At 45.5% G+C, this 12,829-nt stretch overlaps 1 protein-coding gene across 1 annotated transcript in view; it reads left to right on the top strand.

Moving 5' to 3' along the window:
* MED12L (mediator complex subunit 12L) overlaps nucleotides 1-12,829 on the top strand; it is a 479,380-nt gene that overhangs the window by 266,083 nt on the left and 200,468 nt on the right. The window contains exons 25-28 of the mRNA XM_075937725.2: nucleotides 351-452; nucleotides 1,793-1,906; nucleotides 9,040-9,236; nucleotides 9,864-10,052. Coding sequence (XP_075793840.2) covers nucleotides 351-452; nucleotides 1,793-1,906; nucleotides 9,040-9,236; nucleotides 9,864-10,052 — 602 coding nt within the window. The remainder of the gene's footprint in view (nucleotides 1-350; nucleotides 453-1,792; nucleotides 1,907-9,039; nucleotides 9,237-9,863; nucleotides 10,053-12,829) is intronic.

The following is a 12,829-nucleotide window of genomic DNA, read 5'->3' as shown; positions in this document are numbered from 1 at the left end:
TGATCAGACCATATCACAAAATCCTTGGAATCCCACCTCTGGCTCTCTCTCTCTTTGTTTCAGGTGTGTGCTGATTCCTTGGCTTTAAATACTCTCCAGAATGTCTTAGTCTCTGCTCCCATTTGATCACTGCTTCCCTTGCTTTTTCCTCCACTAATTAATTTTGTTTAATTTATCTCAGTCCTTCCAAAATCTACAAATGCTGGCTCCCATACAATAGAATGCTTTAGTTACATTTGAAATATTATTCTGTAAGACAGAACCTTTCTGTGGCTCTTCCAGTAAATTTTGTGAGTGATTTCTAAGGTCTTTGAGAGAGGTTTCCTATGTCAATGTCCCCTTTTTCATAGCCTGTGGAGACCCAGATGCTGAACCTGGAGCAAGAATGACATGCCGTCTTCTGCTTCATCTCTTTAGAACACCCCAGCTCTACCTGTTACCCCAAGCAACGGGTATGTTGGCAAGTGGCATGGGTTTTTTAATTGTAGAAAATGAAGTGAATTATGAAACTTTTGCATAGGCCTTGTGCATCATACGTTAATTAATTTTTTCCACACTTAGGTTTGAAAATTGTAGGCAGTATTAGATAAAAGGAGCAGAGGCCAAAGAGGGATTGTTATGGCATCAAGTAACCAAATCATTTCTGACATGGAATATAATGTTCTCTGAGAAGCTGAGCAACAGTTGCCTTTGCATTTTGGATTTTCATTTTTAAACTGTCTGTGCAATCAAAATATTATTGAATAGTTAAGCACCTCAGCAGCACACACTTCTGAAAACTAGTGCCTTTCAAACCAAATGGTTATGCAGATGAAACCATTTGACTGCTGAAGTCAATGGATTATGGATACTTGAGCATTAAAACAATTATCCTATCAACCTAAAACTCCAGCCTTTTATCATAGTAAGTTTAATAAAAGTTCAGATTAAATGTAACAGCTTAATATAATTAGAGCCCTGCCAGATATCCACAAATTTGCAGGTTTCTAGGTACAGAATTTGTATCCGCGTCTGTACCCATATCTGCAGAAATGAGCTTTGGATAGCCTCATCCACATCCACAGATATAAAGCTGATATTCGCAGATTTGTAGTGCTCTATATATAGTTCTGATGAAGACAACCAAACAAATAGAAATCTTTTACTGCTACAGTCGCCTCTTTTAAATTCTAAAGATGTCTCTTTAAAAACAATGATTTTTTTTAACATTTTATATGATATAATGAGGTCATAGTGCAGACTCTCTTAAAACACATGCATAGGTGGACTAAGCAAAGCTTGTGGGTTCAACCTCCATTTTGTCATTTCTTGACATTGGGTCTGATCCTTCTCCTGCTGAAGTGTGGAAAAAATCCACCTATTTCAGTGATGCAGAATCAGCCTTACATGTACTTTGTTAGATTTAAATAAATCTTTGTTGTGGAAGAGAATTGTAGGAATTTCATAAACCTGTAGAGCAGAAGCCAAAATAGACTCTACTTTCCTTGATAACTTACAAGTTTAAATTATTGAATTTTATGTTTGTGACACCTTTTAAAGGCTCTTGCCCAAAGGCAGGATCCAAAACTTATTTTACTAGCTGTAAATGACTGTAACTTGTTTTGCTGTTAGCATGCTGTTTCTACTTACACCCATTAATTTTAATTAATGACAACTGGGTCCACAGCTTCATGCAAAACAGCACTTTACCTCATTAATTAGTTATTGATGCATTGTAGAAAAGTTCTTATGAAGAAATCTGTGCTGGTAGAGAATAACACAGTGCTACATATACCTGTTTCTCCACTCTTAGGGAAGTCATTTCCAGAAATTCGCTCTTCTTGTGACCGCCACCTTTTAACTGCTGCTCACAACAGCATTGAAGTAGGAGCTGTGTTCGCTGTCTTAAAAGCAATTTTGATGCTTGGTAAGATTATTCATAGAATTGTGAGAGAAGATCTTGACTTTAACATTTGGCTAAAAAAGGAATAGATTTAATTCATATTCGTGGGGATGCTCCTGTGATTGGGAATTCCTAGATATTGAAGTATCTGACAGAAGACAAATTTGAATTCTTCCTATCCTTCTTTAACACCAGTGAGTAACTTCCCCCGCATAGGTCAAGAGACAGAAGTTTTCTCTGGTGAGTCAGCCCCCTGCTTACTTGACTTTAAGCAGATGTGACTCTTGCACACACTTCCTTTCAGAAAGTCGCAGTAAAATTTAACTTGACTCAGTCTAAAAACGATTAAGATGTTTCTAAGGGGAGTACAGGCAGTCCCCGGGTTACGTACAAGATAGGGACTTGTTCTTAAGTTGAATCTGTATGTAAGTCGGAACTGGCGTCCAGATTCAGCCGCTGCTGAAACTGACCAGCGGCTGACTACAGGAAGCCCGAGGCAGAGTTGCTCTGCCCCGGGCTTCCTGGAATCAGCCGCTGATCAGTTTCAACAGGCTGAATCTAGACGCCAGTTCCGACTTACATACAGATTCAACTTAAGAACCCCAGGCGTCCCCAAGTTAGCTGCTGCTGAAACTGATCAGAGGCTGATTCCAGGAAGCCCGGGGCAGAGCACCTCTGCCTCGGGCTTCCTATAGTCAGCGCTGGTCAGTTTCAGCAGCGGCTGACTTGGGGACGCCTGGGGCAGAGCAGCTGGGGTGCTGCTGGGTTGCTCCAGTAGCGCCGCTCCTCAGCGCTACAGTACCAACCCAGCAGCACCCCAGCTGCTCTGCCCCAGGCGTCCTGATTCAGCTGCTGCTGCTGAAACTGACCAGCAGCGGCTGAGTCAGGACGCCTGGGGCAGAACAGCTGGGGTGCTGCCGGGTTGGTCCAGTAGCGCCCAGAGCAGCGCTGTGGGACCAACTGGCAGCGCCCCAGCTGCTCTACCACAGGCATCCGGAAAAAAGCCTGGTCTGCTGGGGGGGGAGAGGGGCGCACTAGCTGCACCGCCCCCCCCCCCCCCCCCAGCAGACGAGGGAGATGCAGGCGGCGGACCGAGACGCACTGCGGTCCCGCCACCTGGGTCCTCCGCGGCTTTGCTCTGCGTCTCCCTGGTCTGCTGGAGACCAGCAGACCAGGGAGAGGGGAGCAAAGCCTTGAAGGACACCGGCAGCGGGACAGCCGCGGCGTGTCTGGGCTGTCCCGCTGCCTGCGTGCTCCGCGGCTTTGCTCAGCGTCTCCCTGGTCTGCTGGGGGTGGGGGGGAAATGCAGACCATGGAGATGCGGAGCAGCTTTTCTCACCTTGGAGGATGCGGGCAGCGGGACCACTGCGCATCTGGGCGTCCCGCCGCTCCTGTCCTCCGGGGCGAGAAAAACCCGGTTCGTAGCTGCGGCGTAACTCGGGGACTGCCTGTATTCTGAACCTAATTCTTAAGTTTCACTTATTCCTATGTTTGGAACTCTAAGTAAATTCAAATGGCTATTGAATTTTAGAGGTCTTGAAAGAGCCATTGCTAAATAAGCCTTCAAAACCAGAGTGCCCACTATCACTCCACTTATGACAGTTCTCACATCTAAAGCTAGTTCTACTAGAATAATGTTGCTGGAATAGCTACAGTTGTATACTGTATCATCAAAGTACTTCCAGTAAGGATGCAGTGTCTGCTAATGCTTTTGTCATCGTAGCGTATTCCAGCCCTCCTGAGCAAACCATGCGATACAGGCAAAAATTCAGGATACCTTATGCTTGGAGCTATTTCTGACACAACATAGTTATGCTGACAAAAGTGTATCCTAAGTGAAGATGTGTGAAGTATTGGCTGGTCCAAGCTCAAAAGTTTTGCCAATGTAACTATACTGGTACAATTAAATGGCAGAACATTCCTAGTGTGGGCATAGTTTTCTTGGCATGAAAGTACTTAAAACAGTAGAAAGGGCTATTTTTGTGGCTTATACTAGCATAGCTATACTGGTTAAAAAATCATATCATAAGTGACAAAGCTATACCATTATAATGTCCCTAATATACACCTATATTTGGGGTGGAGTGAGGTGGAGTTAAAAAAGTACTCATGGCCTAACATTCATACTTTATTGGTGTTTGCAATGATTACATGAGAATTCTTATTTTTATGCATTGCTGTGGTTTGAATAAATGACTAGTGCAGGGATTGCATTATGTATTACAATGCAAAAGCTGTGGAGCTTGTGTAGGTTAAAAGCTATAGCAGTGGTGGGCAAAATGGCCTCTGTGGGCCTGGTCCGTCCTGCAGAGGTCCTGCCGCTTCCCCTGGTGGTTGACTCTAAGCACCACACTCCGGAGGACAGGGAGCAAGAGACTTCATGCTCCTCACTGCCCTGCTTAGCTGTCGGATGACTCTAAGCACAGCGGTCACTTGCAGGACGGGGGTAGACTTCATGTGCTCCCCCTAGGCCTTGATTGACCTGAGGGTGGAGGTGAGGGAGTGTGTGAAGTCTCCCACTGCCGAAGGCACAGGTTCCTAGAAAGAACCTCCAGCTGTTCTGAACAGCTGGTGGTTCTTTCGGGGGGAGGGGGTAGAAGGGAGCAGGGGCAAACACTTCACGCACTCCCCCAACCAAAGACCAATCAGAGTCTGTGGGCAGGGAAGCACTGAAGTGTCCTGGCCCCACCCCTTCCACCTGAGGTCCTGCTCCTTCCGAGGCAGCCTGAGGCCACTTAAAAAATTTCTGAATTATGTATTCGTGGGCTATCGAATACATAGTTCTAGAACACCCATTTACCTAGCACAATCCCACCTCAGCCCATCTTTATTAATATTCAAAATATAATAGTTTGGAAGATGAAATACTGATTTTTTTTTAAAATGCCTTCACATTTCAAATTGATTCCTTAAAAAATGCATTTAATTTATTGACAAAAGCATTAGGGTACACTATTCTTAATGGGTGATACGTTTAGTAAGTAATTTTGGGAGCAGAAATTAGTTTTAGAAAACTTTAATTTCTCCTCACAGTGAAAGACGATAGTGAACTGCAGTAGGAATATTTTCAGGGTAGCCTTTTCACAAACCATACTGCAATGGTTTGGGTTTTATTCAGAGAAATCAATAAATAGCTTGTGTCATTGCATGACTAGGTATCCCTTGTCAGTGGGTGATTCTCAATGCAAATACCAGGCTTGATGACAATAACACTATGTAAATGCCTCTTGTGTGCAAGAAAGACAAATCTGGGCCCACATGTTGTCATCCAGTCACATACATTTTGTGTCCTTTTGTCTGGTTTTAGGCCTGTTTTGTTTGGTTTTGCTGTGCTATGGTTATTGTTGAGGTGCTACAGATTGGATTATAGTGGCATTACCTGAGGTGGGCTCAAGCTTCACAGTTCAGATGAGGTTCCAATCTTTACTAATTATAATGTGCCATATCCTCAGATCATTAGTCAGGCAAACTCCCATTGATTTCCATGGTGGGGAGGGGTTGGCTTAGAAGAACTGAGTAAGTACTGTATAAATATCTCATGCCTAAGGCCTTGTATGCTTATTAATTCTCTTAATCGTTGGTTTCATTCTGGCTTATGTTAGTTTTGGGAGATTTTTAAAAAATATTTCTAGTTTCTAGAATATTCTTTTCTTATTTTCTTGCTTTCAGTCCATTTGCAAATACATTTGCCACGAAACTGATCTTTTCTAATCAGTGTTAACAAAGAATTATAGTTTTAAAATATTTCTGTGATTTATGGACCCTGTAAGAATTTTGGAAATATGTGTAGGAGGATTTTCTCCTATGTACTGACATTACTTGTGCCAGTCATGCTCAAGAAAGAGGCTGGATGTAGAAACTCTGTTTACAATTCTTTATCATTCTTTCTTATAAGAAGTCATAACTATTGCACTTGATTGGTGGCAAGTCTCTCTTCTTATCATAAATGTTAGTTCCAAATCTTGCAACTGACTTCACTTGTAGGGCTTCCGCAAGTACAGGGATACAGGCAGTCCCCGAGTTACACGGATCCGACTTATGTCGGATCCGCAGTTACGAACAGGGCTTTTCTCGCCCCGGAGGACTGGAGCGGCGAGACACCCAGATGCGCTGCAGTCCCGCCGCCCCCGTCCTCCGGGGCGAGAAAAGCTGCTCCCCGTCTCTCTGGTCTGCAGGGAGACCGGGAGCAAAGCCGCGGAGCATGCCTGCAGCGGGACTGCCCAGGTGCGCCTGGGCTGTCCCGCTGTGGGAGTGCTCCACGGCTTTGCTCCCGGTCTCCCTGCAGACCAGAGAGGTGGGGAGCAAAGCCTTGGAGCACGCCTGCAGCGGGACAGCCCAGGCACGCCCGGGCTGTCCCACTGCGGGCGTGCTTCAAGGCTTTGCTCCCCATCTCCCTGCAGACCAGGGAGACCAGGAGCAAAGCCGCGGAGGACGTGGGCGGTCCCGCCACCCGCGTCTCCCTGGTCTGCTGGGGGGGGTGCAGCTAGTGCCCCCCTCTCCCCCAGCAGACCAGGCTTTTCTTGCCTACGCCTGGGGTAGAGCAGCTGGGGCGCTGCCGGGTTGGTCCCGCAGCGCCGCTCCTCGGCTGCTCTGTCCCAGGTGTCCCCAAGTCAACCGCTGCTGAAACTGGCCAGGGGCTGACTACAGGAAGCCCGAGGTAGAGTTGCTCTGCCCCGGGCTCCCTGGAATCAGCCGCTGATCAGTTTCAGCAGCAGCTGACTTGGGGACGCCTGGGTTTCTTAAGTTGAATCCGTATGTAAGTCACAACTGGCGTCCAGATTCAGCCGCTGTTGAAACTGATCAGTTTCAGCAGCAGCTGACGCCAGTTCCGACTTACATACAGATTCAACTTAAGAACAAACCTACAGTCCCTATCTTGTACGTAACCCAGGGACTGCCTGTATTTTGGATTCAGTAGCCCTCCATATGGCTGCAGGGATCCTGCTGTGCAGAGTTAGGTGAAGAATCAGAGCCACATCTAGTTCAATCAGTCAAATAAACCGATATATCAGCAGGTTGAGATCTATTCTATGCCCAAGAAGGCATCGTTCAGTTACAAACCTGTCTATCATGAACTGTTTGTCTAGACTACACCTGCGTCCAGACTGCAATTGCGTTCTTTTGAAATTAAATCGAAACAATGGAGGGGCTTTTTCGACATTGGTAAACCTCAAATTACGAGGAAGAACACCTTTTTTCAAAAGAGCTCTTTCAAGAAAAAAGGCATATGTAGACGTAGAATAGGGACATTTTTTTTAAAGAAGAAGCAATCAAAAAATGCACAGGTGTCCTGGTGGCCACTCTGTGACTAGCAATCAGGGCTTTCTTTTGAGAGAGCATTCATGCAGTCTGGACACTGACTTTCGAAAAAGCAGATAGCAGAAAGCTTTTTCGATCCTGTTTTGAGTTGTGGATGCTCTCTTTCGAAAGAAGCTTTTTCTTTCGAAAGAAGCTTGCAGTCTAGACGTACCCAAAATGTCCTCTAATTTTGAGGAGTAAAAAAGTACAGGGGGGTTTAATCCTGTTAGAGAGAGATTGTGTACTGCTTATTGGAGAAGAACATCAAAATGATACAAATTGTGAGGATTTTGTGTGGTGAAACAGCTCTTCTTGATACAAGAACTTCTTTTAAAACTTCCAGTCTTTGCTGCCAGTGGTACAGCTTTCCACTTGTAGTGGTGGGAGAACAAGCCTACACAGATCACTAGTAGCTGATGACATATTAAGCACCATGTTGTGTAGATTTTCTCTAAGCAACTGTAGACATAATTGTGCTAAAAATGCCAGTGGCTGCTTATAACTGTCTACGTTTAACAGTTTCTTTGATACTTTCACTGGAATTGCTATGACAGTGGCAGCAATAGTTGAAGATTTTAATAAAACATTCCCTTTTGTAGAGGCAACCAAAAAGAAAAAATCTGGTGTCCTGGTTTTAGATGAGTTGAACTTGAATTGTGGAGACACTTTTAACCATGACGGAAAACCGAAAGATGGACCGATACTTGGATGACTATTTAAAATGGAGATTGACTTGATGGGGCTGTTTGATAGGTTCGTGTGGCTGTGTCCAAGTGTTTTAACTAGTTGATTCATCAGGACTTCCTATGCCATGTTGGTTATTGAGTTTGTTGTTAGATCAAATTGTGGTGTTTGATAAGTGCTGGAGAGAGCATATGGTATATCCATTATGGTTCACAAGAGTGTCTGCTGAATTCTAGAATGGATATGTTGTTCCACTAACTTACACAGCACCTGGAAACATTTTCTGCATAATGAATGATTACAGAAGGTCCTACAACAGTTGTGAAATTATATTTAGCATCTTGGAGCTTATTTCTCAGTGTTAAAAATAGTAGTTGCATCTTGCTTTGGGAGAGAGCTCTTAATCTAAGATTTGAAATTCTTCAAAAATTGCTAGTTGCCATTTCAATAGAAGGTATTCTGTGAATATTTACTGCTTCTGCCCAAATGAACTAACTTTTCTTAGTCTGTCCTCCTTCCTCCTGCCAAAATTAAATATTCAGGTCAAGTGTGTGCAGATGTGCTGATGATTTGCAGAAAGGACGGGTTATTCAATGTTTGCCCTTTCTGACAGGGCTCCCTCAGCATGCATTGCCCTTTTCCATTCCCAGGAAAATAAATCTCTCTTGTCAAGAAGTTCATAGTAAGGTGGGCTAAGGGGATCCCCAGTCAAAACTTGTCTCTTGATCTATGGAGAGTTAATAAATCAGAGTAAGACAGAAGACTTGGAAAAAGGGACACCTCAAAGGGTGAGTAACCCAACTTTTCCTTATTTTACAGCCAAATCAAGTCTGTGCGCACGTGCATACTCTTTACTGGGGTTTGAAGGATGTATTCTCTCTATTTATGATGTTCTGTGTTAACTGTTGTTAGTTCAGAAAAAAAGTAGATTTCATTTAAATGTAAAATATTTGAAGCAAAACAAGGAAGGAACATTTTTCAAAAGTTGTATTTTTCTAATATCTGTTTTTTCTTGGTGTTGCCCACTGTCTAATTTGGCTATGCACAAACTTCATTTCTGCATTGTTTCTTGGCTAGAACATACCTTCAAGTGCTTCCCTAACTGAATATGTACAATAAAGTGTTAGATTCTGAAAAGATGTTCATGTTTTTGCTCCTGTGCTTATGCTATGTAGGTGATGCGGAAATTGGCAGCAGCGGTGTTAACTCTTTGAAGAAGGAGGACTTTACTATGAGAGGTTTATTAGATGACCTTAATGATGATGAAATTTGGGGTGCCTCACACTCACTGAAATGTGGAAAAGCTGTTTCCATAGAAACTGCTAGTCTAAGTGAATACGCTAGATATGTGCTAAGAACTATTTGCCAGCAGGTAAAAACTGTGCTTCTAGCTTTTCTTTATAAACAGCATTCTTTTGACAAAAATCTGTCATGTAAGAGGCTTTAACGTGTTTGAATGAAAGACTTTGAGGATGTATTGTACATATTTTTCTTATGTTATTTGAATCTGAATTCTCCCTTATATTGGCCTGGCTTTGACCAGAGATCATTTAAAAGTCAGTGGAACTATACTGGGGATGAATTTGGCCTATAGACTTTAGTGTCTCCCAGTCTTTTTAATTAATCCCTCTTTTTCCCAATTGAACCTTAAAATGCCTGCCCTTTTGGTAGCTGAAATAGCAGGCCTTAACTGAGAAATGTTAGTGGTGTTCCATGAATTGGCTAGTAAAAGGTACTCATGAAACTTGTGGATATCATTTGGTAGCATCAGTTAATTATCAAGCAGCTTTTAGCATTTTTAAAGAAACAAATTTTGGAAAGCCATTGGAAGCGTAGTGTACTTCTAACAGTTGTAAGTTTCTGAATAAAGGTGAAATTTCAAGTATCATATGTGGAACTAACTTCTGAATATCTGCATGTGGAAAATTTGTGTTTTGTGTGAAAAATTAGTGTTAAATTCACAACTACGTTATCGATCCAGCTGTCTGATTACTTTCAGGAATGGGTGGGAGAGCACTGCTTGAAAGAACCTGAGAGGCTATGCATGGACAAAGATCTTGTATTGGATCCTGTTCTTTCAAACAAGCAAGCACAGAAACTACTGCAGCTTATCTGCTACCCTCATGGTATTAAAGAATGCCTGGAGAGCGACAACACGCAAAGACAACACATCAAGCGCATACTTCAGGTAATAAAATGTAAAAATATTCTAAATTGCTGTAAGATATTAATTCTCAAGTCTCATTCAGCAGCACCATCAATTCAATGTGCATGTCATGCAATTCCCAGCGTTACCAACCCCCAAATTTAAAAATCATGACTCTGATCACCCCCAATCATGAGAGATTTTTGTAAAAATTAATTTTTGGAATGTGTTTTTCCCACCTCTACCTCCAACCCCCTGCATGAGAGAGAGTTAGCATTGCCAACACCAGCTATCCCAGATTTGAGTGTGGTGATTTTGTCCCCTGCCTGCAGAGAGCTCTTGATGGCTGACTGGTTGTACAGTGCTTCCAATTTCTCTCCAAACCCCAGAATTGTAATTAATTAGTTTTATGTCATCCCTCCCCAACCCTTACATATGCCTGTACAGCAGTGGCCACCAACCAGACGATCAGGGTCTACTGGTAGATCTTGGAGCCTCTGACAGGTGATCCTGACTGGTTTGGCCAAGAGGCTCTCAAGTGCCAGCGCTTCAGCTGTTCCCACAGACTGCTGCACAACTCCTGCCCTTTGTCTTGGAGCTGTCCCCTCAGGAGCCTCCGGCTTTCTGTGCAGGGCAGGAAAGGGTGAGGGGTGCTCATGCCAAGGTGCTCCCTCTCCCACTCTGTATCCTATTTCCACAAAGCAGACAGGGGACACAACAGGACTTGGGATGGAGGGAGTTTTCTGGCTGCTTTAGGGAGTGGTGCAGGGCCAGGGCAGGGGTGAGTCTGCCTTAGCCCCTCTGCTCCACCACCTAGGAGTCACTTGAGGTAAGCAGCTCCTGCTCCAGCTGGAGGCCACATCCTGCAACTCTACCCCAGTCATGAATCCCGTCCTGCACCCTATGCCACCCCTGCATCCAAACACCCTCCCAGAGCCTGCACCTAGAACCCCCTCCAGCATCCGAACTGCCTGCTCCAGGCTCAGCTCAGAGCCCCTCTTGCAGTCCAGATGCCTTCATCCGAGACCAGAGCCTGTGCCCCAATGCCTGGTGAAAGGGAAGGGAGGATGGAGTGAGCAGGAGGTGGGCCCTCGGAGAAGCTGCACAAAGGAGGCAGGGCAGGGTGTTTGGATTTGAGGTAGATCTTGGATTACATCTAAATTCAAAAAGTGATCTCATGCTTAAAAAGGTTGGAGACCCCTGCGTACAGCCACTCCCTTCTGTGTGCCTCATGCAGCTCCTGGGGTTCTTGATTCCTCCTCCCAGGCCTGGGCAGCAGCTGCAATAGGGTTCTCTTATTCCCCTTCACAGGTCGGGGGCTTGGGCAGCTCCAGGGATTTTTCAACTCCCCCTCCCCCTTTCCAGGAGTTGCAGGAAGGAGATGCAGATAGGAGACTTGGCCCCTTTTTCACAGGAGAAGAGTGGAGAGGAGGGAGCAGAACCACCCTGAGCCATAGGCTCTATCTGCTCTTTCCCCTTCCTCCCTTTTGCTCAGCTCTTAAGGGAAGGAGTTGCAGCTCTCACTGCTTCTTGAAGTAACCGTGATTGGTGGTTCTTCTGCAGGAGATAGGGAAGTGGGAATAGCAACCAAACAGAGGGGATTTCCCCCCCCCCACCCCGCCTCCTTAGGCAGAGCTGAAATGCATGCAAGGCCTGGAGCTTCTTATATCATTGTGAGAGTCTCCAGCCCCAACTGAAAGCACAAGAGCTAACAACCCGGAGTTTTTTTTTCTCCCTGTTTTTTGTGGTTGATGGGCATTTCCTATCAGGTACTTTTATTGACCCCACAAGTTTCTATTCAAGCGTACTCACCAAAATCAAATCCAAGTTTGTCTGTTTATGTATTTCATCACATGGTAAAAACACTAAGTATATTGGCTAGACTTCGGAGACTAGTCCCTGTTACTCTAGGAGTGTTTGACCATTATAGAAATATGAGTATACTGTACTAGCAGAGAGATCTTGGTGTAGGTGTAGCTATACCAGAAAAATCTGCATTGTGTACCAGCTTATTAAAATCATGCTCAACAAGTGAAGCTAACTATAGCAAAACCACATTTTTCCTGTGTGTACACTAAAGACTTCTGCTTTCATAGCTGAGTCTGTCAGGAATCATGGCACTTCACTGACTGGAATAGCCGTGCCAACCGAAGTCTACAGTTTAGACAGAGCCATACTATATATTACTGTGACCGCGTTGAGGGGTGCGATCACCCCCTTCCAACAGGAAGGGGGGGGGTCAGCGAACCCAGTCGCCGGATTCTGGTCTGCTGGTCCCGGAGTCTAGTCCGGATTAGTGTCTTTGGGTGCGATCACCCCGCTCAGCTGAGTCTGGGGGATCCGTAAACCCAGGGGTTGTCTGTCCCTTTGTGCGGGGCTCTTCCCCGCAGTCTCAACTGGAGGTTCCCGCTCATCAGCACTGGAGCAACGCTCAACTCCCTACGGTGGTGGGAGGGGAGGAGGACCCGGGGCCACCTCCTCCACCAGGTCCCAGCCCAGGGCCCTAAGCACAGGGGTCTACTTGCCCCCTGTGTGATAGATGTGGGATGCACTCCCTAAACACGTCTATCCACGGGCACCAAAAGGGCCCTGCTCCGGGCTGCTCCCGGGGGGGGGAGGGAGGGCGTCACCTGGCTCCAAGCCCCTCTGGAGCCATCCTCCAGATCTGCCGTCCACCCTTTTTAAAAGGCCCGCCGGACATGACGTGCTCCCGGCACACCGCCCCTCCTGTGTTGGCGTGTGTTCCCCCGCCCCGTCCTGCCCGGCAATCCCAGTGCCCGCCGGGAGCCGGGTTGGCTGCGGCTCAGTTTCTCAGCCAC

The sequence above is a fragment of the Pelodiscus sinensis genome, chromosome 10 (genome assembly GCF_052426305.1).
Source record: "Pelodiscus sinensis isolate ZL-2025 chromosome 10, ASM5242630v1, whole genome shotgun sequence".
Classification (NCBI taxonomy): domain Eukaryota; kingdom Metazoa; phylum Chordata; order Testudines; family Trionychidae; genus Pelodiscus; species Pelodiscus sinensis.
The sequence above is the reverse complement of the archived record's forward strand: the minus strand, read 5'-3'. Positions and strand labels throughout refer to the sequence as shown.